Here is a 22,071-nt window from a genome sequence, read left to right on the forward strand (position 1 = left end):
CGAAAGTACACGTACAGAGTGGCCAGGGAACAAAGTCAGCGTTTATTAAGGCGTAAGCCTTTAGTGGCTCATGAGGGCGCGGGCGTAGTCCGTGGTGGACGCAGGAAAGCGGTGATCACCGGCGAGGGGAGCATGGAGAGAATGCACCACCAGCGAGTGGACAGGAGGCGCCATGCCAGCAGCGCTGTACGAGTGGGCGCGTGGGAGAGCGCGGACATGCGCGTGGGGGTGCGCGCACATCGGCAACAAACTTTGCAGCCACATGGCTGTGATTGCATCCCATGATCGCGGCAATGGCGGCGTCCGTTCGCAGAACACTTCAGACAACACTAACAGGGTCTGTCATAGATAGTCTTTCGCATATTGCAGTTGAGCTCCGCAATGTGCCCATAGATTTTGTTGTCCGGCTTGGGCTTTTATCAGAACGAAAGGTAAGCGAGGGCAGAGAGGGAGAAAAGTACGGAGGAGGCACGTGCATGCGTAGACTGACGGCGCCTGGCAGCGGTAACCAGCAGTTTGTGGCACAAACCGAGGTGTATTTTTAACATGAAACCGTAAATTGCATTTTTCCAAGGATCCACGACCGTTGAATGGCTTACTTATATGTTTATTTAGTATCCTTGCTTAGTCACATAATATTTGCCGAGATCCTTGTGAGCAATGTTGTCTCCACAGCGTTCCTTGCTTTCCTACGAGTACTTCACTTGTGTCGAACCCTTTACTGCCGCTTCTGAACACTAAATGTGCAGCAGAAATATGAAGAGCAGAAATGTATCATGTAAGATTGAGCATAACGTTTTTTCCCCCCGATTCCATGCTTCTCGCCGATGTGTTATGAAAACAATGGGAGACTGCAGCTGGAGCTTATCTTGCTGGCAGTACATCCAAGGTAAATATACCTGGTAGCGAAGCTTCCATAGGAGCCCGTACGTCCAAAACATGGCGTTCATCGGTGGTTCATGGGGCTTAGCGCCATCTTTATGACGAGGGAACACATCCGGCAGAAGAATAAATAATGTGACGCCATATCAGTTAAAAACAGAAGCGATGTCATATTGTTTTCGAAGGGGCGAAATTCGTTTTGGTGGCCTGCCTTTAGAGCGATATATTGAAATGCCCTGACATTCAACTTGATCGGCGTTATGAGGTTTCAGCGAGGAAAGCAATTCAGGAAAGGCCAGCCGTACGGTTGTCGAAATCACACCCCTGCACAGAACATTTCTTGGGAGGGCGACCGAAGCTTTAAGTGTAGAGTGCTGTCGCCGGACGCCTAGCCCGTCGGCTAGCGCAGTCGTACGAAAACAATTAACTGGCAGTCGTAACACACAACTTCTTAATGAACAGGTATAGATGCGATGAAGCTACCCGCGTCACCAAATTCAGGCAAACGTCGACAAGTAAAAGAGCACAACGTGTCAGGGGGGCGTATATTAACAGCTGAAGTTTACGGGCGATTTATGCACAGTTCAAGAGCTGCATTGCATTGCGAGCGATAGCAGCGTCAACACCCCCTGTAACGATGGGCGCTGAAAAAAAAACGTATTTAGTAATAATAATAAAATTAAATAAAATTGTATTTTATTTACTCGTTACGAACATATAAAATTGACGAGGAATTTTATTTTCGTTGAATGAATTTAACTGTGTCTCGCTCTAATTAAAAACGCTTTTTTCTTTCCCAATGTTTGTTCCATCCAAACATAGCCGCACTTCCATCGCTGCTCCCATGGTTGCTGATGTCGGTGACAATTTGTATTCAACCACTTTTCGCCCGAAGCTTCGAGACCTATTTGGATCGATCTTGGTACGTCTTTGCCGAGCACTTTTCATCTTTCTTTTTTGGTGTATCTGGAATTGTCGAACGTAGACAGCATACTATAAATAACGTAAAGCAGCACTGTACGCAATACAAGCCGAAGGGTAGCCTAGGGTAAATCACGATTTCTGAAGCATCGTTCTCCCTGGTTTAGTCGAACGCGCTGAGAAAACTCAATTACAGCTTTCAATTTGTATATTTACATGACTATCTGTCTTTGTGTATGTTGTAAACTTAGTGACTGACAGCATTACCTCCAGCTGATCTGTGCGAAAATTGTGGACATGTACTGCTCCATTCATCATTGACAATAAACCATGTAAGCTTACTTGTTTGAAGTGTTTTTTGCTAGTTAAGGCCTCTCGGTCACCTGGAGACATAATAAAGATATCTGTAGTCCTGTTAGATTACCGCACACACGAATACCGCCCGCGGTAACAAAGCACCCAAGACAAGCGAGCGAGCAGCGCGACGAGCCCCACCAGCCACTACCGTAGCGGCCACATTGCTCACGACATAATGATGATGATATCAGTTTTGCTGCTACTGATGATGATGATATAAGCTGGCCAGTGCAGGCACAGAGGTAGAACATTCGCCTCGCGTGCAAGAGGACCGTGATTCGAATCCCGGTGCCGCGCAATATTCCACCGGATTAAAAATCCGTGTGCTGATAAAATTGCAATAAACAGGCCTGGAGTGGGGCCTGATCCCGGTGACCAGAACCGGTAACGCACTCCCTCACCAGAGCAGGGTTGGCCACCCTGGTGCAGTACTTGGCCACAACCTCGTATATGAACATAATAATCAAATCCCGGTCCTCGGTCCCCAGCAGCTGCGAAGCGACTGAGCACGGCGGCGGTCAGATCTGTGACGCAGCAGAGGGTGCTAAGAATCCCTGGTTCCGGAGAAGCCGCCATAGGAATCTGAACCTGGCAACGTCTAAGGCTAGAAGTTTATCTGGTTAGGCGAGTCTAGCAGTGCTATTGGCGGAATTAGAGGGCAGTAAATGGGATATAATAGGGGTCAGTGAGGTCAGGAGGACAAAAGAAGCTTATACAGTGCTAAAAAGCGGGCACGTACTGTGCTACCGGGGCTTAGCGGAGAGACGAGAACTAGGAGTCGGATTCCTGATTAATAATGGTATAGCTGGTAACATACAGGAACTCGATAGCATTAACGAGAGGGTGGCAGGTCTTGTGAAACTTAATATAAGGTACAAATTGAAGGTTGTACAGGTCTACGCCCCAATATCCAGTCATGATGACTAGGAAATTGAAAGCTTCTATGAAAACGTGGAAACGGCAATGGATAAAGTGAAAACAAAATACACTATACTGATGGGCGACTTCAATGCCAGGGTAGGCAAGAAACAGGCTGGAGACAAGTCAGTGGGGGAATATGGCATAGGCTCTAGGAATAGCAGAGGAGAGTTATTAGTAGAGTTTGTAGAACGGAATAATATGCCGATAATATTTCCCTTCTTCCTCAAGCGGGATAGCCGAAAGTGGACGTGGAGGAGCCCGAATGGCGAGACTAGAAATGAAAACGACTTCATACTCTGCGCTAACCCTGGCATCATACAAGATGCGGGCATGCTCGGCAAGGTGCGCTGCAGTGACCATACGATGGTAAGAACTCGAATTACCCTAGACTTGAGGAGGGAACGAAGAAACTGGTACATAAGAAGCCGATCAATGAGTTAGCGGTAAGAGGGAGAAATAGACGAATTCCGGATCAAGCTACACAACAGGTATTCGGCCTTAACTCAGGAAGAGGACCTTAATGTTGAAGATATGAACGACAATCTTATGGGCATCATTAAGGAATGTGCAATAGAAGTCGGTGGTAACTTCGTTAGACAGGATGCCAATAAGCTGTCGCAGGAGACGAAAGATCTGATCAAGAAACGCCAATGTATGAAAGCCTCTAACCCTACAGCTAGAATAGAACTGGCAGAACTTTCGAAGTCAATCAACAAGCGTAAGACAACTGACATAAGGAAGTATAACATGGATAGAATTGAACATGCTCTCAGGAAATGAAGCTTAGAACGACCGAAAGCTGAGCTAGTTGGTAAGGATTCATAATGCAAAAAAGGCGTGAAGACAGGACACAAGAGTACAGAAGTGAACAACACGAACGCCGACTATCAACTGAAGGGAGCACTGAGGCGAAAAAAGAAAGAAGACACAGAACTCACCTGCGCAAGCTCAGGAATGGTACCACCACGTGTCAGTCGGGTACAGGTGCCGGTCTACGAGAGATATAACTGTTAAGGCACTTAATCTCTTCCTAATGTAAAGTAATCGAAGGCTGACTCACGTATGCACTTCCACCATTATAGATATGCCATGCCTCTACCATAAGACGCGTATCTTCATTCTTATCGTGAGGCTTATAGCGCGTGAAAAAGACAAGGACGAAAGTGAGACGTGACACACAAAGGCGCTAACTTGCAACAATCTTTATTTCGAGCAAGGGACCCATACATATATACAACTTTTCGCGTACATCACACATGCGCTGTTTACAAAAAAACCTTTACACACCATTGCGCAGGTACCATAACTCTTTGCGGGAAAAGGCAATCGATGGTTTAGACACACAGTTATCCCCAAGCCTATCATATCCCCAAGCCTATCAAATGATAGGCTTGGGGATAACTGTGTGTCTAAACCATCGATTGCCCTTTCCCGCAAAGAGTTATCGTACCTGCGCAATGGTGTGTAAATGTTTTTTTTTTTTTTTGTAAACAGCGCATGTGTGATGTACGCGAAAAGTTGTATATATGTATGGGTCCCTTGCTCGAAATAAAGATTGCTGCAAGTTAGCGCCTGTGTGTGTCACGTCTCACTTTCGTCCTTGTCTTTTTCACACGCTATAAGCCTCACGACTTCTTACCAACAAGCCCAAATCACTGCTTTACTTCATTCTTATGCCTGTACAATATCGTGCGTTCATCTAACTCTGGCGGGCAGTTACAATCTCGGCAATGTAGGGAAAGATAAGAAGGTGATCCACCGGTTAACGACCTTTTATGTTTCATTTATCTTTTTATTTATATTTATGTTTCCTTTATTTTTATCCCTGTATGACAGATGTGTCTTACCAGACCTCAAGTACGGGGCAGAAACCTGGAGGCTTACGAAAAGGGTTCGTAAGCCGTGTTAAGCCAGCACCGACAGAAGCGACGCCCAGCATTGGACGCTACCAAGTATAAGAAGAGCACCGGAGGCGATGTCCTACCATTCTTGGCAGCAGTAGCGGCGTGTCGACAAGCGCTAAACCTCTGTTCTGCAAATTGCAGGTTAGTTGGAATCCAGTTTTCTGTAGGTTGTACTTAGTTGCCTCTTGTTTTTGTCGCCACTGCTGCTGCCATTGTAGTATTCCTGCTTTTCTTTTTATGTGGGTTTGTTTTCCTTGCAAACATGCCAATTTCAGACGACGATGCATGTCCTGGTTGTAAGGAAAGTTGTGAAAAAGGGCTGGTGTGCGGAGAATGTTCCTTCATGTACCATTTCGGTAACTGCTCAGGGGTAGCTGAATCAACTTACAAATCAAAAAGCGAAGCATGGCGGAAGCGTTGGCTTTGCCAAACATGTAAGATAGCTAAGCCGAGAGGTAGCCAAAGCAACAAAACAAAAAAAGAACAAGATGCAGACATAGCGATTGTGCTTCAAGGTATTCATGCAAAACTAGAAAGCCTCATGACATTAAAGGACACAGTAGAAAAAATTGAGCACGCAGTGGAAGTGATGTCAGACAAATATGACGAAGTTCTGGTACACATGCGCAATCATGACAAAGAAATATCGCAGCTAAAAAAACGAGTTGAATCAATTGAATTTCAAGACCGCGCAACTGAAAAACGACAGATAACTCAAGATCTAAACAACCTTGAATGGCAAAGCAGAAAACTAAATCTCGAGTTCCATGGCATACCCGTCAGTGAAAACGAAGACTTATTGTCAAAAATCAATGAAGTGGCAGCCGAGCTTCACATTCCAGAAATAACTAAATACGACATTGTCGCTTTGCACAGACTTCCAGCACCTAAAGATAAGATACCAGGTATCATAGTACATTTTACTAGACAGGATTTGAAGGCTCAGTTTTTACGAAAAAAAACAGAACTCAACCAGTCAAAAATGAGCTGCTACATTCAGGAAAAGTTGACGAAACACAGCAGGGTATTGCTCGGGGTAACCAGGCAATGGGCTAAAGTGCACGATTTCAAATACGCCTGGCATCGTAATGACAAAGTGTTCGTCCGCCAGAAAGATGGAACAACAGTACATCATGTAAAATGCAAGGAGGACTTAGCCAAGATTAAATAGACTTAAGTTTCTTTTTTTTCTTTTCCCTATTATGGCTTCATGCAAAGATTACATTACACCATCCGAATTTAAAGATGTCTGTGGTCTGGACTATGCCAGTTCACTTAAGCTGTTTCACCTCAATGCCCAGTCAGCTAAGAAAAAATCCGCTCAGTTCGAAATTTTGTTCAGCAAGCGTGATCTTGCTTTTGACATCATTATGCTTACGGCGACCTGGTACACAGAAGAAGCTAATGCATTATGCTTACCCTCCTACAACACCTATTTGGTGAACCGAACTACCTCTCGTGGAGGAGGTGTGGCAATGATGGTGAAGAACCATCTTGCCTGTCACCAAGTGCCGAATTTTTCTTGCGTGCATGAAGACTATGAAATTTTATGTTTGACTGTCGACAAAAAACTATTAAGCGTAATATACCGGCCTCCGAGCGGAAATGTGCAAAACTTCTTGGTATTTCTAGATTCTTTGTTTACTTTTGCAAATGAAAATAAGCTATCTGTAATCATCGGCGGAGATTTTAACATTAATATGCTTGGAGATCTGCCCGCAAAACGGGAATTTGAGCAATTAATTAAAGCCTATGGATGTATGAATGTAATTAATAAGCCTACCAGAATTACTCCCACATCTTTTTCGTTGCTTGATATGTTTATAACCAACTTGCATGCATCTAATATGAAGGCTGGAATTATGTACACACATATAAGTGATCACTTCGCTATATATATGTGTTTAGATAAGCATATGCGTAAAACGAAACCCACACAGCAATACTTTCAAGACTTTTCGTCAACGAATATGAAAATTTTCAAATTACAAATTTCTGGTGTACATTGGCGTATTGTGCTGAACGAGGCAGATGCTGAAAGTGCATTTAATATCTTTCTGAGTCTGTTTTTAGATGTATACAATAAATGTTTTCCCAAAAAAGTCTTTTCGAAGCCAAAGAAGATACGTAAGCCATGGATAACGAAAGAACTTCTCAGACAGATTGACATTAGAGATAAATTGTATGCAAAATTCATGGCTACACGCGACCCAGATATACTAAAGACGTTTAAAGTATTCCGCAATAAATTAACGAAGGAGATTAGAGGTGCCAGAAATGACTACATTTGCAATTTCTTTCAGAGTTCTGCAGGAAAGACAAACGAAATATGGGAAAAACTAAATACAGTTCTAAATCGCCACAAAAACTTTAGCTTTGTTACAAAGGTTGAGCGTAACAATGAAGAGATCACAGGCGCTCGTTTAGCGGATGAATTTAACAAATACTTTGTTGATATTAAAGTAGAACGTCCGACTGAAGGAGCACTCGATTATATTAGAACTAAAAACCAGGAATCCCTTTTTTTTAGTCCTGTAATAGAGCCTGATGTTATTTCGGCGTTCCGAGGACTAAATAACAGTAAAAGCAGCGACGCAGACGGTATAAAAGTTGCACCTGTCAAACATGTAATAGAACTAATTTCACCGTGCCTAACGCACATATTTAATCTGTGTTTTTTACAGGGAGTGTTTCCAAAACGATTGCAGGTTGCTAGGGTGACAGTGCTCTATAAAAAAGGCGATAAGACTGACATCGGAAACTACAGACCCGTGTCCATACTCCCTATTTTTTCTAAAGGGTTGGAAAAAGTAATTTACGCCAAAATAATGAATTTCTGCGATAAATATAGTATACTTTCCCAGTCACAATTTGGCTTCCGTAAACACAGGTCGACGGAACAGGCTTTGCTGGAGTAGAAAGAATTTATTTTAAACGCCTTTGAAAAAAAAGAAGTAGCCTTGGGTATTTTTGTAGACTTCGCAAAAGCGCTCGATTTTCTTACACATTCAATCTTACTCAAAAAGTTAGATACATATGGAATCCGTGGTAATGCACCAGCACTTTTAGCATCTTATTTAGAAAATCGACAACAGTATGTCTACCTCAATGGTTTCTCTTCCGATAAAAAAAAATAACGTCAGGAGTACCTCAGGGAAGTATCCTTGGACCACTTTTATTTAATATCTATTTGAATGACATTATATGTATTAATCCGAACGTTAAACATATCATTTATGCCGATGACACGACTATGCTTTTCTCAGCTGCATGTCCGAATGACTTAATTTCTGAAGCAAATAGCTCCCTATCGCCTTTGACTGAGTGGTCAAGTGCTAATGCATTAAAAATAAACACGGCCAAGACGAAAGCCATACTTTTCCGTCCAAGGAATAAGAGCGTTCTTATAAATACAGATCTTTTGTTGGGCGATTCAAAAATAGAAATACTCCGCGCATTCAAAACTCTTGGCGTTGTGTTCAACGAGAACTTAACGTGGGAAGACCACGTGGAACATGTTGTTTCTAAGATTTCAAGTGTCGTAGGAGCTACGTACATTAATAAAGAGATACTGCCTGTGCAGGCCAAGGTTATTCTTTACAATACATTATTTCACTCTCATATTAATTATGCACATTTAGTTTGGGGAACTACGGCTGTTACAAATTTACGTAAAATTCTTACAATGCAAAAAAGAATGTTGCGACATGTTCTCGGTGTTCCTCGAGATCATCCGTCTCTGCCTTTGTTTGAAAAGCTGGAAATTATGAAAATTACTCACATGTATCCATACCGTCTGTGTTTAACATATGAAAAGGATGTGAAAGAAAACATAAACTTTTTCTCAGCTTTAGCTTCTCTGTCAAAGAAAGCTCCTTTATACGATACACGTAGTAGGGAATTTTGGAACGTAGAGACGTGTAGAACTACCTATGGACAGCAAATGATGAAAAGAAAACTGCCAAAATTATTAAATTTTTGTCACAGACACGCTATACAAATAGAACATACATCAAAACAGCAATTAAAATTATTCTTTTCTGCCTCAGTTGTATTTCCCTGAACATTGTTCTCGTATGTATAATTTGTATGCATATCAAATTTCTTTTTGTCTTCTGACGTGCTTCCTGAACTCCTTCTTTTTTCTTTGTGAAATGTAATGACGAATGTTCGTGATATACCATTATACAGATGTTAATAAGCCGTTGTTGTGTGTATGCTGTTTACATATGTCTTCCAGCAGTGTCCTGTAAACACAATGTCATTACTACAGTTACATGTTCACATGTTTGGGAATGTGCATATTTATACGCCACAAAGATGCTTGTAGTTATACGTATTATTTTTGTACAATCAAAAAATGTTTTTTTGCTGTCGATAGCTGAACTGTCTGCCTTTATGGAATGTGTTTTACTTTTTTTTTGGGGGGGGGCGGGAACTAGTCAAGCTGTCTGTTACAGCTTTGTTTCCCTTACCTCCCCCATCACGTTGATGGAAAAAAATAAAGGTTATTATTATTATTATTATTATTATTATTACTTAAATTGAGGACGACACAACGAGATATGGAAAGAAGAATGATAGGTGTAACGTTAAGGGATAAGAAAAGAGCAGATTGGGTGAGGGAACAAACGCGAGTTAATGACATCTTAGTTGAAATCAAGAAAAAGAAATGGACATGGGCAGGACATGTAATGAGTAGGGAAGATAACCGATGGGCATTAAGGGCTACGGACTGGATTCCAAGGGAAGGGAAGCGTATCAGGGAGCGGCAGAAAGTTAGGTGGGCGGATGAGATTAAGAAGTATGCAGGGACAACATGGCCAGAATTAGTAGATGACCGGGGTAGTTGGAGAAGTATGGGAGAGGCCTTTGCTCTGCTGTGGCCGTAACCAGGCTGATGATGATTATGATGATGAATAGTTTTGATTTTGCTAAACCACCTATCCGTCGCACACTTAAGAACTTTTTTTGGTGTCGACGTTTTTTGCCATTGCTCTAGTTCAGGTACTATGTAATCCTAATAAATGAGGTTGGATTGCGCAAAATTTTGACGAGACACACAAAAGAGACACACACCACAGAGCGCTCCTGTAATACCTCTTATACCTCTAATACCTCTAAGCGTACCTCTAATGTGCTATACCAAGACGCCCAGTCGTCAACCTTGGCAAGTTTCCTAATAAATGTGTTGTATTGGCAGTATGTGTCAATAGGACTCAGGGAATTTCCCCCCCGTTATGTGGGCATTGTTATCATTTCAATATTGTCGCTTTGCAGTCATTGAAATGGTTAGCAGGAAGGGTGGTATGATAAGGTGAGATTCAAAAGCTTTTACATGTGACCTGTGTTTATTTAATCGGATCATTAAAGGCGTCACTGGCTGGCCGTTTACAGGATGTATATTGGAGAAGGTAGACTGGCTACCTTTGTGGTATCACAGATAAAGTCTGCTTTTACACCAAGGGTGTGTCTTATTCATTGTGAGTCACTGTGACCCGTCGTCACTGTGAGCCTTTCAAGCAGTGACAGATTCTGACAGGAATGCTTCATTAGGTTGTTTAATTTATGCATAAATAATGCTTTCAAACTCTTAAGGTTTGAGAGACTTGTATAGTTTTGTCTACTCATCACAGCTAGTACAGAGGTAACATGTTTCCGCTTCTATACTGTTAACGTGCCGTATATGCATACCGATTCTGTCCAGTTTTACTGAACGTTAATCTGGTACTGAAGTACTACACAAGGAAAAGAATTTGAGACAGGACACAGGCTATCGCATTTCATTCAACAGAATTTGTAGAAAGGCTCAGCAGATCTTGCCCTTATTTGCGCCTTTGGTCGTTTCTGTAGTGCTGTATTACGAATATGATCGTTCACAAGGTTGTAATTTGTGCGAGTGTGCTTCACTTACACAATTTTAGCTTGTCCTTTGTTCACAGTGGTGAACAAATCTCACCGAGATTTCCCCCCAAGGAGTAAAAGGCAACTAATAGACCTACACAAGAAGTATAGAAACGTATTCGCTGCGGCACCTTAGTGGATATGGTTTTTCGCTGCTGAGCGCAAGTTCAATCGCGCCCGCGGAAGCCGCATTTCGTCGAGGGCAAAATGCAAAAGCACGCGTATACTGAGATTTTGGTGCACGCTAAAGAAGGTCAGGGGGTCGAAACTTAAGCAGCCGCCTACTACGGCGAGCCTGATATTCATATCTTTGTTTTTTGCACGTAAATGTTGTAACCATAGGAACGCTTATTGTATATCACAAGCGTGTATTCAAGGCACACAATCTCACCCTTGTTCCTGTTCTTGTTCTTGCATCTGTGCAGAATATTTCGATGCAAACTGGACCATGAATACATAATAAACTTTGCGTGCTGGAGAGCAGCAATTAGTAGCCTTACACTTTTACTACGAACCACGTTTCCGACGTCTTAAAAATTTATTGAAGCTCACACTTGTTTTAGCGCCACAAAAGCGTAAGTATCATTTAAAAACTGCCACCGATTTCGATGTCAGGAAATCGACGTCATACGGCAGACAATGGTTCCGGCAAACGTGTGTAGGAATCACACGCACTCATCTCTGTTTCTCCAGGCTCGTGCACCACCTGCAACAGAGAGACGTTTGAATGTATTGTGACGAAATAAATTGATAATTTTGTTCACTGTAGTATAAGTTGGCAGGCCGAGGTAGGTGGCCTGCACCACCAAATCACTTTCCTCGAACAACGTCCACCACTTCCACTACAAGGGCTCTCTTTTGAAATGGCCCACCTAGGGAACAAGGTTCTTCGTACCTCAAGAAACTTGCCTAATAGATAACAGGTAGCGATGAAGCCGAAAACCCTTTATGTAGAAATAACCTGTTATCTTTCGCTATATGCGATGGACATACCAATACGTAGGTTAAGTCGCAGGTAGCTATCGTCTCTTTTTGATCATGTCATGACAATTGAAATCTATATCCTTGGTGGTTTTAAGGCAAACAAAAGCGCCCTACAAATGTAATATTTAATTATTACAAAAATAAAAAAAACAGTTCATAGTCACAGAAACGGCAAAAAAATTGCCTGTCAGGAAAAGCCTTTTTATGTTCGTATGTCGTGCTCGAAAGCAAGAGGCTTCTTAAATCCCTCGAGCAGAAGAACACGCAAGAAAATATACGATACAAGTATTTGGGCTAGTTACCTAAACACACGACGCTTACTCTAATGCTATTGTAGAAGGGACCCCGAACCACTTTTCATCGAAGTGGAGAAAGGCATTTGTAGATTAAAAAAAAATGTGCAGACCCCACGCACTTGGAAATCGATGTAAGCGAAGCATTCCGTGTTGGACGCTTTGATTGACAATAGTTAACGGTGATGTTGATGGCTAAAGCTTAATTTCTTCAACGTTTCGTCTAACACGAAAGTGGTGAGTTGATGTTAAAGGCATTCATAGTGAAATATTTAGCGCGCACAATTGACAAGGACACAGTGAAGGGGGACACACGAGCGCTTCTCACAACTGTATTATTTTCGGAAAGACACAGAACACATGAAGCCCATACTATCAGCGCGGAACATGTGCAACAGGAGTAGTCAGTAAAACAGGAACAGATTAAAAACAGATTAAAAAGGTTCAACCAGTATTTAAAAAAAGCAAATTCATTTTCAGGAATTGCAATCGATGGTTGGCTTATGCATTTTTCAACAGACTTTTTTTATATAAACCGCTTCTGTGATTTCACGTGTTAGTTTGTTTTTATCTGAAAACAAAATGTCAGTGTCGAAAAATACCGGATCACAATAACATAGATCACAGTGGTTCGACAAGTGCGAATAGTTTTCTTTACTGATAGAACGTTCGTGTTGTTTTAGACGGCTGTTTATGCACCAACCGGTTTGTCCTATGTACATGTTGCCACAGGTTAGCGGAAGCCGGTACAATATACCTATTCTGCATTTTGTGAATTTTCGATCTTCTTTAAGACTGGAGCTGCATTTTTTTACCCTATTGTCAAACTTATTTGAAATAGCTTCGCAGAGTTTTTGCACCTTGTTAGGAGAGCTGAAAACCCCTTCAACGTTATACCGGCTGGCAAGGTTCTTTAGCCCATGGAATAAAGAATGGACGTAAGGTACAAGCGCAAGGCGCTTTTTGTTCATGCTAAGCCTGTTCCTTGAATCTGTGGGTTGTACACCCTTTACTATATTTATTACTTTTTCGGCCGCTCTGACTATAATGTGTTCCGGGAATCCCACCGAAGCTAGTCTTGTTACCTGATTGGCAAAGCTTTCTTTGATTCGGTGGCAACAAGATTTTACTAAAGCGGCTCGAAGGCAAGACACCGCCATTCCGCTTTTTGCAATATTCGAATGTCCTGATTTGTACTGTAACATGGGCTTTGTTGATCTAGGGCTGTACATCCAGCATGTGTGGTCGGGTAGCAATCGCAGAGACAAATCTAGAAACTGTAGTCCGCTTTCTTTGGCAATCTCATGGGTAAACTTAAGGCCAAGTCCACATTCACGGAACACTTTTAGTACATTAACCACATCACAGCCATGTTCATTCCCATCAAAAATAACAAAAAAAAAACATCAAGAAATCGTAAAATCTTTGCCAAGCTTCCTAAGTCTGCTCCTAAGCCGGAGCAGACTCTCCCTCACCCCGCGGTCGTTCCTCAGGTGGCACCCGTCAGCGCAGCGGCGGTCCTCCGCCCTTCCCGCCTGGACCTGGCCGTCCACACACTCCCCAACAATCAACATGGCTGTGACAACCAATAGCACCTATCACGTTTGGCAGTGGAACTGCCGCGGATTCAAAAAGAAGAAGGCCAACCTTCATCAGCATCTTAATAACACGGCACAGCAAGAATCCTACAAACCTGATATTATAGCGCTACAAGAAGTCAACGTGGAAGCCGGCCTCTCCTTTTACCGGGCTTTCCATTGCCGTAACAACTCCAAGAAAGTCACTACGCTGGTTCGCCGAGAACAGGTGACGGCGATCCACGACATCGAAACTTCTCCCCCCTCGGGCATCCCACACGTTTTCGTGGAGATCATCCCGACGCGCACGTCAGTTCCCAGCTTATTCATCCTCAACGTATACGTCGCCCCGCATTCAGACCCGAAGCTCGATGCGCTTTTTCGCTCGGCCCTCAAAGTCAGCCGCGACTGCCCCCTGCTCATCGTTGGGGACTTCAACGCCGGTCATACTCTGTGGGGATACCTGGGCGACACCCGCAAGGGTAGACATCTAGCAGAAGCCGCGCAAGAGTTGGGCCTCACGCTAATCAACGATACTACCACCCGCACCAGAATCGGCAGCCGAGGTCAGGTAGACACTAACCCGGACCTGACGTTCGTCGTCCACTCGCAAGACTACGCCTGGACGAACACCGGCGAAACTCTCGGAAGCGATCACTGCATCCTTCACACGGAAATCTATGCACGCGGCAAGCGTCGGCGGAAGCATCGCTTCTCGGTTACAAACTGGGACAACTTCCGCGAGTCCAGAAGAATGCGAGCCAGTGAGGGATCCATCGCCAATATCTCATCCTGGACGAGCCAACTCCTGGCCGACGTGGAAGAGCATACGGAACATCTTGACCCGGAAGACGCCCCGGAAACCTCCAACGTCGACAGCAGGCTGCTTCACATGTGGCAGGCAAGATCGAGCATGCTCCGGCGTTGGCAACAGCAGGGGAAAGATAACCAAGCCCTAAAAGAAAGAATCACTAGACTCGACGCAGAGATCTCCGATCACGCGGCCGAGGTCACCCGGCAGCAATGGTACCAAATATGTGATCGCATCAGGGGACGCCTCAGCGCAGCCCGGACGTGGCACCTCCTACGCCACCTCCTGGACCCGGACACCACCAGGGCCGAAGGCAGAAGAAACATGGCCAAGTTAATCCACAGGCATGCTCAGGACCCGGGGGCGTTCCTGGCCGAGATGCGAGACAAGTACATCGGCCCGCAACTCAAGACACCGTTACCTGCGGCCTACCAGGGCCGGCCGAACGCGCACATAGACGAAGACATTACGTTCGCTGAGGTGTCGGCAGCCGCCTACAAGCTGCGGACGAATTCGGCGCCGGGTTCGGACCGCGTTACCAACAAGATCCTACGCAACCTGGAAGAGGCCGCAATGGAGCAGCTCACCGAGTTCATTAACGAATGCTGGAAGACGGGCGCCATCCCGGAAGAGTGGAAGACGTCAACGATCGTCTTTATACCAAAACCAGGCAAACCACTCAATGCGGACAACCTCAGGCCGATTTCACTCACATCATGCGTCGGCAAACTGATGGAGCACGTGGTCCTAGACCGTCTCAATGAACACGTAGAAGATGGGGACGAGTTCCCCCACTCTATGTTTGGTTTCAGGCCACACCTGTCCTCCCAAGATGTGCTCCTTCAGTTAAAAAGGCAGGTGATGCAACCCGAAAGTCCGGTGGACGCTCGCCGATTCCGGTGCCTCCTGGCCCTCGACCTGAAGAAGGCCTTCGACAATGTCGCCCACGCAGCGGTGCTCGAGGGCCTGACCCAAATGGGTGTCGGAAACCGAGCATACCAATACGTCCGAAACTTTCTCACCGACCGGAAGTGCCGGATCAAAGTCGGCGAACATGAAACTGAATTTATAGAGCTGGGGAGCCGAGGCACGCCGCAGGGATCAGTCATCTCCCCTTTTCTCTTTAACGCGGCGATGCGCGGGCTCCCGGAATTGCTGTGCTCTATCCCTGGGCTTCACCACAGCCTCTACGCTGACGACGTGACGTTATGGGCAGCGGCGGATGATCCACAAACTCTTCAAGAGATCATGCAACGCGGCATCGACGTCGTACAAGCTTATGCGGAGTCGAGAGGCCTGACGTGCTCACCGGAAAAATCCGAATACCTACTGATCAAGCCCGCCAGAAGCAGATGTCCCAGGGGATTACCACGGAGAAGGCGCTTCCTTGAACTTAAGGTCGGAGAACTTACCATCCCGGAGCGCCCCAGTATCAAAATATTGGGGCTAGACTTTCAGAACACGCTGCGCTGCGGGCTCATGTTAAAGAAACTCCAGAGGGCGACCAACTACACACTACAGCTCATGCGCCGGGTGGCTAATCGGCACCACGGCATGGGCGAGGGCGATCTGCTTCGGCTTGTGCAGGCATACATAACCAGCAGAACCATGTACTCGACACCATATGTCAAACTCGCAGCCACGGACTTAGCCAAATTAAACACCATGATCCGACGAAGCACAAAGGCAGCCTTGGGCCTTCCGGACCACGCGGCCACCGCAAGGCTAGAGGCCCTAGGCATGCATAACACGATCGAGGAGCTCTTAGACGCTCACCACACAGCCCAAATCCGTCGTCTCTCGCTAACCCCGGCTGGCCGCACAGTCCTCCGGAAGCTCAGTCTCGAGGCTATCCCCGAGGGGACAGAGTACATTACGATTCCGCGAAAGGTCAGGGGGCATATTTATGCCCCACCTCTACCCCGCAACATGGACCCCGAGTTCCATCAGGGCCGTCGGCAGGCACGCAGTGAAGCCATTTGGCGACGCTACGGCTCGCAAGATGGAGTGCTCTACACAGACGCAGCCAGACACCCTCGGGGTGACCTCATGACCGCGGTGGTAGCGGATCACAACGGAGGACTGATAGAATGTACAACAATCACGGCTGGCCGAGTGGTGGAAGCGGAGGAAACCGCCATTGCCATGGCCATGCATGCGGAAGCGAATACCGTCATCAGCGACAGCAAGCAGGCCATCGGCAATTTCGTCCGTGGTAGAATTTGCAAACAGGCGTACCATGTCCTCACACGACGCCCCCTAAGCGGCTTGAAAACCCTCGTGTGGACCCCCGCTCACGCGGCTGTGCCCGGCAACGCGTCGGCTCACAGTTTGGCTCGAGATCTCGCGCGCCGAGCCTCGTCCGCGGATGCGGACGGCGTGAATGAGGAGGAGAGACACGAGGAACCCTGCGAGACCTATTATGAAATAGCTCATCGGTATCGCTTGAGGCGTCGCGCGCTTCCACCACCGGCCAAGCAACTCGACAAAACGCAAGCGGTCGCGTTTCGGCGACTTCAGACAAATACATACCCACACCCAAAATACATTAACAAAATCACAGGGGGCAGGGAAAGCGACAAATGTAGGCTATGTTCAGAAACAGGAACACTAACACACATAATGTGGGAATGCACCTCGCTCCCGTTCTCTCATCCCCCCGTCAGCAGCGAGACTGACTGGACAGCCTGGCTCAGTTCCGGGGACGTCGACCGACAACTTGAACTGGTGGACTGGGCGGAAAAGGCCAAGCAGGCCCAGGGCCTTACTTGAGCCCTAACCCTCAGCCACGTCCTTCTTTACCCTTCCCCCTTTTAATAAAGTTTATCACCACCACCACCACTGTGAATATTTTGGTCTACACGAGCTAGAAAAATGTCGCTTAGCATTGGGGCTCCCTTGAACCTATACATATACCTGATTTTTGCACATACATTCCTTAATTCCAACCGAGAAAAGTAGAGCTCAGATAAAATAATAGCACTTCCATAAAGCTTTGCACCGGTGCTAAGCTGTCATTTCTAAATTTTACTTCATCATTATCTTCGCAAATACACATTTTAACATTTTTTAACAGCTCTGTGTGGGGAATCGAGTAAAATAAAACTTCTACGTCAATGCTGAGGGCACTGCATCCCTTTGTTTTGTCTTCCCTAAAATATTGTACAACTGCCTCAGAATTACAGATTGCTAACGGATCGGGGATTCTTAACGAGGAAAGCTGTTTCTGGATAAACAATGCTACCAGCTGCTACCAAGTTACTATCTATCTTACTACCTTACTACCTTAAGATCAATCTATCTTAGAGGTTACCTTGTGGGCATCCCTGCTGTTGGTCTGCGTAGTACACAGAACACACAGGGAGAAGTGTTTGCTTGAGGCGTTGTTGTGCGCTATATTTCATAACCTCTGAGAGGGTTGAGCATAGCCATTGCGTCACAAGGAACATCGCATTGAGGCAGAAGTATTCAACTTGAATTGCATTATTGGGCTGTACGTGCCAAACCAAAAATCGGATTATGGGGCAAGACATAGTGGTGGACTCCGAGTAAATTTTGACACCGAGATGTTGTTTAAAGTGTCTAAGTGCACGTGCCTTTTCCATTTCACCCCCGTCGAGATGCGGCTGCCGCGGTTGCGACAAAATCCACGGCCTCTATAAATGCCATAGCCGCAAAGCTAACGCGGCTGGTACAATTGCGTTGGTTTGACGGTCGACCGCTTTCGCAATGTCGCCTGGATTCTACGGTGCGCTTTAATTAATGCAGCACTGCTTCTGCACACGCTGCGTAGTTTGTCCGCTTGCCAAATTTCCGTGGTGTTTGTTTTTCATAAATAGCAGCAACGTATTGTACCTTGCCTTGAAATTAAGCCTATCCAGCTTCCCCGCAACCACCGTCCTTAAGTAGTAGCGTTTGCTTGCCTTCTCACGTCACCTCCCCCCTACCTTGTATGGGAACTGCCTCTTCTCCTCTCTCCTCCCTACAGTTCTATCTACGTCCCCTCTGGAGTCGCATCTTAGTAGAAGGGGAAGCGCTGCAGTTTATGCAATGCTTCTGAGGGCACTCACGGATAATTACAGCTCACAAAAGGCTAATGCAGCGACGGCCAGAGAGCTCCAGAGGGCATTGTGCACACTCGCCGCGGTGAGGTGAAAACTATTTTCTATTGTTGATTTCGCCGCTCCGACTCGCTCCTGCCATGTACATACACGCTGTGACCCCCCCTCCCAAGAAGCGGTGTGTCTGACAGCACCAGAAGCAGTGCGAAAGTCGAAGGAAGGTGCAAAGAGAGCTTCACTACAAATGTAGTAGCTTCGATCGAAAGCGAAGCATCGATTACCATCGCAAATTAGCAGGTAGCCATAGGAAGTCAGGATATTATGTTATTGAACGCATCAACTTGTAAGCAATCGCTTGCTAACTAAATTAACAAGCCTGGTGTCGGCGCCACAGCACACATGAACACATCACAACCGATGACTGCGGACATTCGATGGAAAAATGCTGGCATGAGGAAATGCGGCAGCAGCAGCGAGCGAAGCGATTTTCCTGATGTATATCGCTTCGACAGAAAGTCCGCGAAGACAACACAGAGCACGCACAAAGCTCTGCGGCGCCGACAAACCTAGACACTGCCCCCAACGCAGATCGCCACAAGATACAGCCGCGCGACCACGCGCAGCCGCCACATGCGCGTTTGCAGCCGGAGTAGAACGCCGCCCCACCCCGCCGGTGCCTGGCAGATTGCTAACGGTGTCTTTCAAGCATGTCCTCGACTACTGCTATAATAGCTATCCGAATGAGTATTTTGGGCATCACAGAGCTACTGAAGTTTTATAATTGTTCTCTTATTTGCATTACTTGCCTGAGACACATACCAAAAGTAAACAATGCAACCACATAGATATGCTTTGGCATACAAGCTGTGGACAGTGGTGGTCAATTTCGCGTTGACTACAGTTGTTTTAGCAAAAATGGCTACGACACGATTGCGCTTTGAAGTGCAGACTGCTAACGGTGCCCCTCGAGTACTGCTATTAATAGCTACCAGAATGAGCATTTTGGGGCTCAGCAAGCTACTCATGTCAGATAATTGTTACCTTATTCGCCTTACTTGTTTGACCCAGATAACAAAACTCGGGAATCCACCACATGAATCTGCTTTCGCATGCAAGCTGCCAAAAGTGGCTGACAATTTCGCGTTGACTAATGCTGTTTCGCGAACAGTGGCTACGATATGACTGCGTTTTGAAGGACAGGCTGCTATCGGTGGCTATAAAGCATGCCTTCAACTACTGCTATTAATAGCTACCCGAATGATTATCTTGGCCCTAACTAAGCTAATGACGTTTAATAATTGTTCTCTTGTTCGCATTACTTGCCTGAGCGAGATTACCAAAATAAACAGTGCAGCCGCATGAATATGGTTTGGCATGCAAGCTGCCAACAGCGACAGCCAATTTCGCATTGACTACAGCTCTCTTAACAACCATGGCTACGACATGACTGTGCTTTGAAGCGCAGGCTTCTAGAGGTTGGTTTCAAGCTTGCCCTCGACTATTACTATTAATAGCTACCCGAATGAATATTTTGGGTCTCACTAAATTACTGATGTTTCTACTTGTTCTTTTAATCGCATTACTTGCTTGAGCCAGATAACAAAATTAAACAATGCAACCACATGGATATGCTTTGGCATGCAAGCTGTCAGCTGTGACTGTCAATTTCGCGTTGACTACAGCTGTTTTAATAACAATGGCTGCGACATGACTGCGCTTTGAAGAGCAGACTGCTAAGGGTACTTTTCAAGCGTGTCTTCGACAACTGCTGTGTATAGCTATCCGAATGAGTATTTGGGCCTCACTAAGCTACTGATACTTTTAATTGTTTTCTTATTCGCATTACTTGCTGAGCCAGATAACGAAAATAATCTATGCCACTGAACGAATATGCTTTGGCATGCAAGCGGCCAACAGCGTCTATCAATTTTGCGTTGACTACTGTTTTTGCACGAAAAATGCTATGGAACTGTCTGCGCTTTGATGTGCATACTTCTAATGGCGCCTTTCAAGTGTGCCCTCGACTACTGCAAATAATAGCTACTCGAATGAGTATTTTGGGCCTTACTAATCTACTGATGTTTTATCATTGTTCTCTTATTCGCAGTACTTGCCTGAGCCAGACAACCAAAATAAACAATGCAACCACATCAATATGGCTTGGCATGCAAGCTGCCAACAGTGGCTGTCAATATCGCATTGACTACAGCTGTTTTCACATTAGTGGCAACGACATGACTGCGCTTTGATGTGAGACTGATAACGGTGTCTTCCACACGTGCCCTTGACTAGTGCATTTATTAGTTATCAGAATGAGTATTTTAGGCCTCGCTATGCTACTGATGTTTTTGTTCTCTTATTCGCATTACCTCCCTGAGCCAGATAACCAAAATAAACAATGCCAACACATCAATAGAATTTGGCATGCATGCTGCCAAGAGCGGCTGTCAATTTCGCGTAGACTACAGCTGTTTCACCAACAAAAGGCTACGAAATGACTGCGCTTTGAAGTGCAGGCTGCTAACGGTGACTTTCAAGCATCCCCTCAGCTACATCTAATAATACCCACCCGAATGAGTATTTCGGACCTCACTGAGCTACTGATGTTTTATAATAGTTCTCTGAATCGCAGTACTTGCCTGAGCCAGATAACCAAAATAAACTATGCAACTCCATCAATATGGTTTGGCATGCAACCTCCTAACAGCGGCTGTCAATTTGACTACGCGTGGACTACAGCTCTTTTAACAACAATGGCTGCAACGTGACCACTTTGAAGTGCATGCTGCTAAGGGTGCATTTCAAGCGTACCCTCGACAACTGCAGTTAGAAGCTATCCGAATGAGTATTTTGGGCGTCACTAAGCTACTGATTCATTTATTTCTTTTCTTATTCGCATTACTTGCTGAGCCAGATAACGAAAATCAATTATGCCACAACATAAATATGCTTTGGCATGCAAGCTGCCAACAGTCGCTGTCATTTTCGCGTTCACTAAAGCTATTGCATCAAAAGTGGCTTCAAACTTACGGCGCTTTGAAGTGCATACTTCTAATGGCGCCTTTCAAGCGTGCCCACGACTACTGCACATAATAGCTACCCGAATGAGTATATTGCGCCTCGCTAATTTACTGGTCTTTTATCATTGTTTTTTTTATTCGCAGTACTTGCCTGAACCAGATAATCAAAATAAACAATGCAACCACATGAATATGCTTTGGCGTGCAATCTGCCAACAATGGCTGACAATTTCGCGTTGACTAGTGCGGTTTCACCAACAATGGCTATGACATGACTGAGCTTGGAAGTGCAGGCTGCTAACGATGCCTTTCAAGCATGCTCTCAGCTACTGCTATTAATAACTAGCGGAATGAATACATTGGGTTTCACTAAGCTACCGATGTTTTATAACTGTTCTCTTATTCGCATTACTTGCCTGAACCAGATAAAAAAATT

At 45.3% G+C, this 22,071-nt stretch overlaps 2 protein-coding genes across 4 annotated transcripts in view; one reads left to right on the forward strand and one right to left on the reverse strand.

Annotated features, from left to right (window-relative positions):
• The first annotated feature begins 3,330 nt into the window (after positions 1-3,330).
• The window catches only part of LOC126544749 (uncharacterized), a 35,182-nt gene continuing 16,441 nt past the window's right edge, over positions 3,331-22,071 (forward strand). For 2 of the 3 annotated variants that reach the window (XM_050192215.3, XM_055061165.2), the window contains exon 1: positions 4,456-5,126. The gene's annotated coding sequence lies outside the window, so the exon portion shown is untranslated. Of the gene's footprint in view, positions 3,448-4,455; positions 5,127-22,071 lie in introns of those variants that run through there. The other variant, XM_055061164.2, reaches the window with a different exon arrangement.
• LOC129380402 (synaptic vesicular amine transporter-like) overlaps positions 11,409-22,071 on the reverse strand; it is a 1,298,997-nt gene continuing 1,288,334 nt past the window's right edge. Inside the window, exon 15 of the mRNA XM_072286030.1 lies at positions 11,409-11,595. Coding sequence (XP_072142131.1) covers positions 11,555-11,595 — 41 coding nt within the window. The 3' untranslated portion in view covers positions 11,409-11,554. The remainder of the gene's footprint in view (positions 11,596-22,071) is intronic.

Source organism: Dermacentor andersoni, chromosome 1, assembly GCF_023375885.2.
Source record: "Dermacentor andersoni chromosome 1, qqDerAnde1_hic_scaffold, whole genome shotgun sequence".
Lineage (NCBI taxonomy): Eukaryota > Metazoa > Arthropoda > Arachnida > Ixodida > Ixodidae > Dermacentor > Dermacentor andersoni.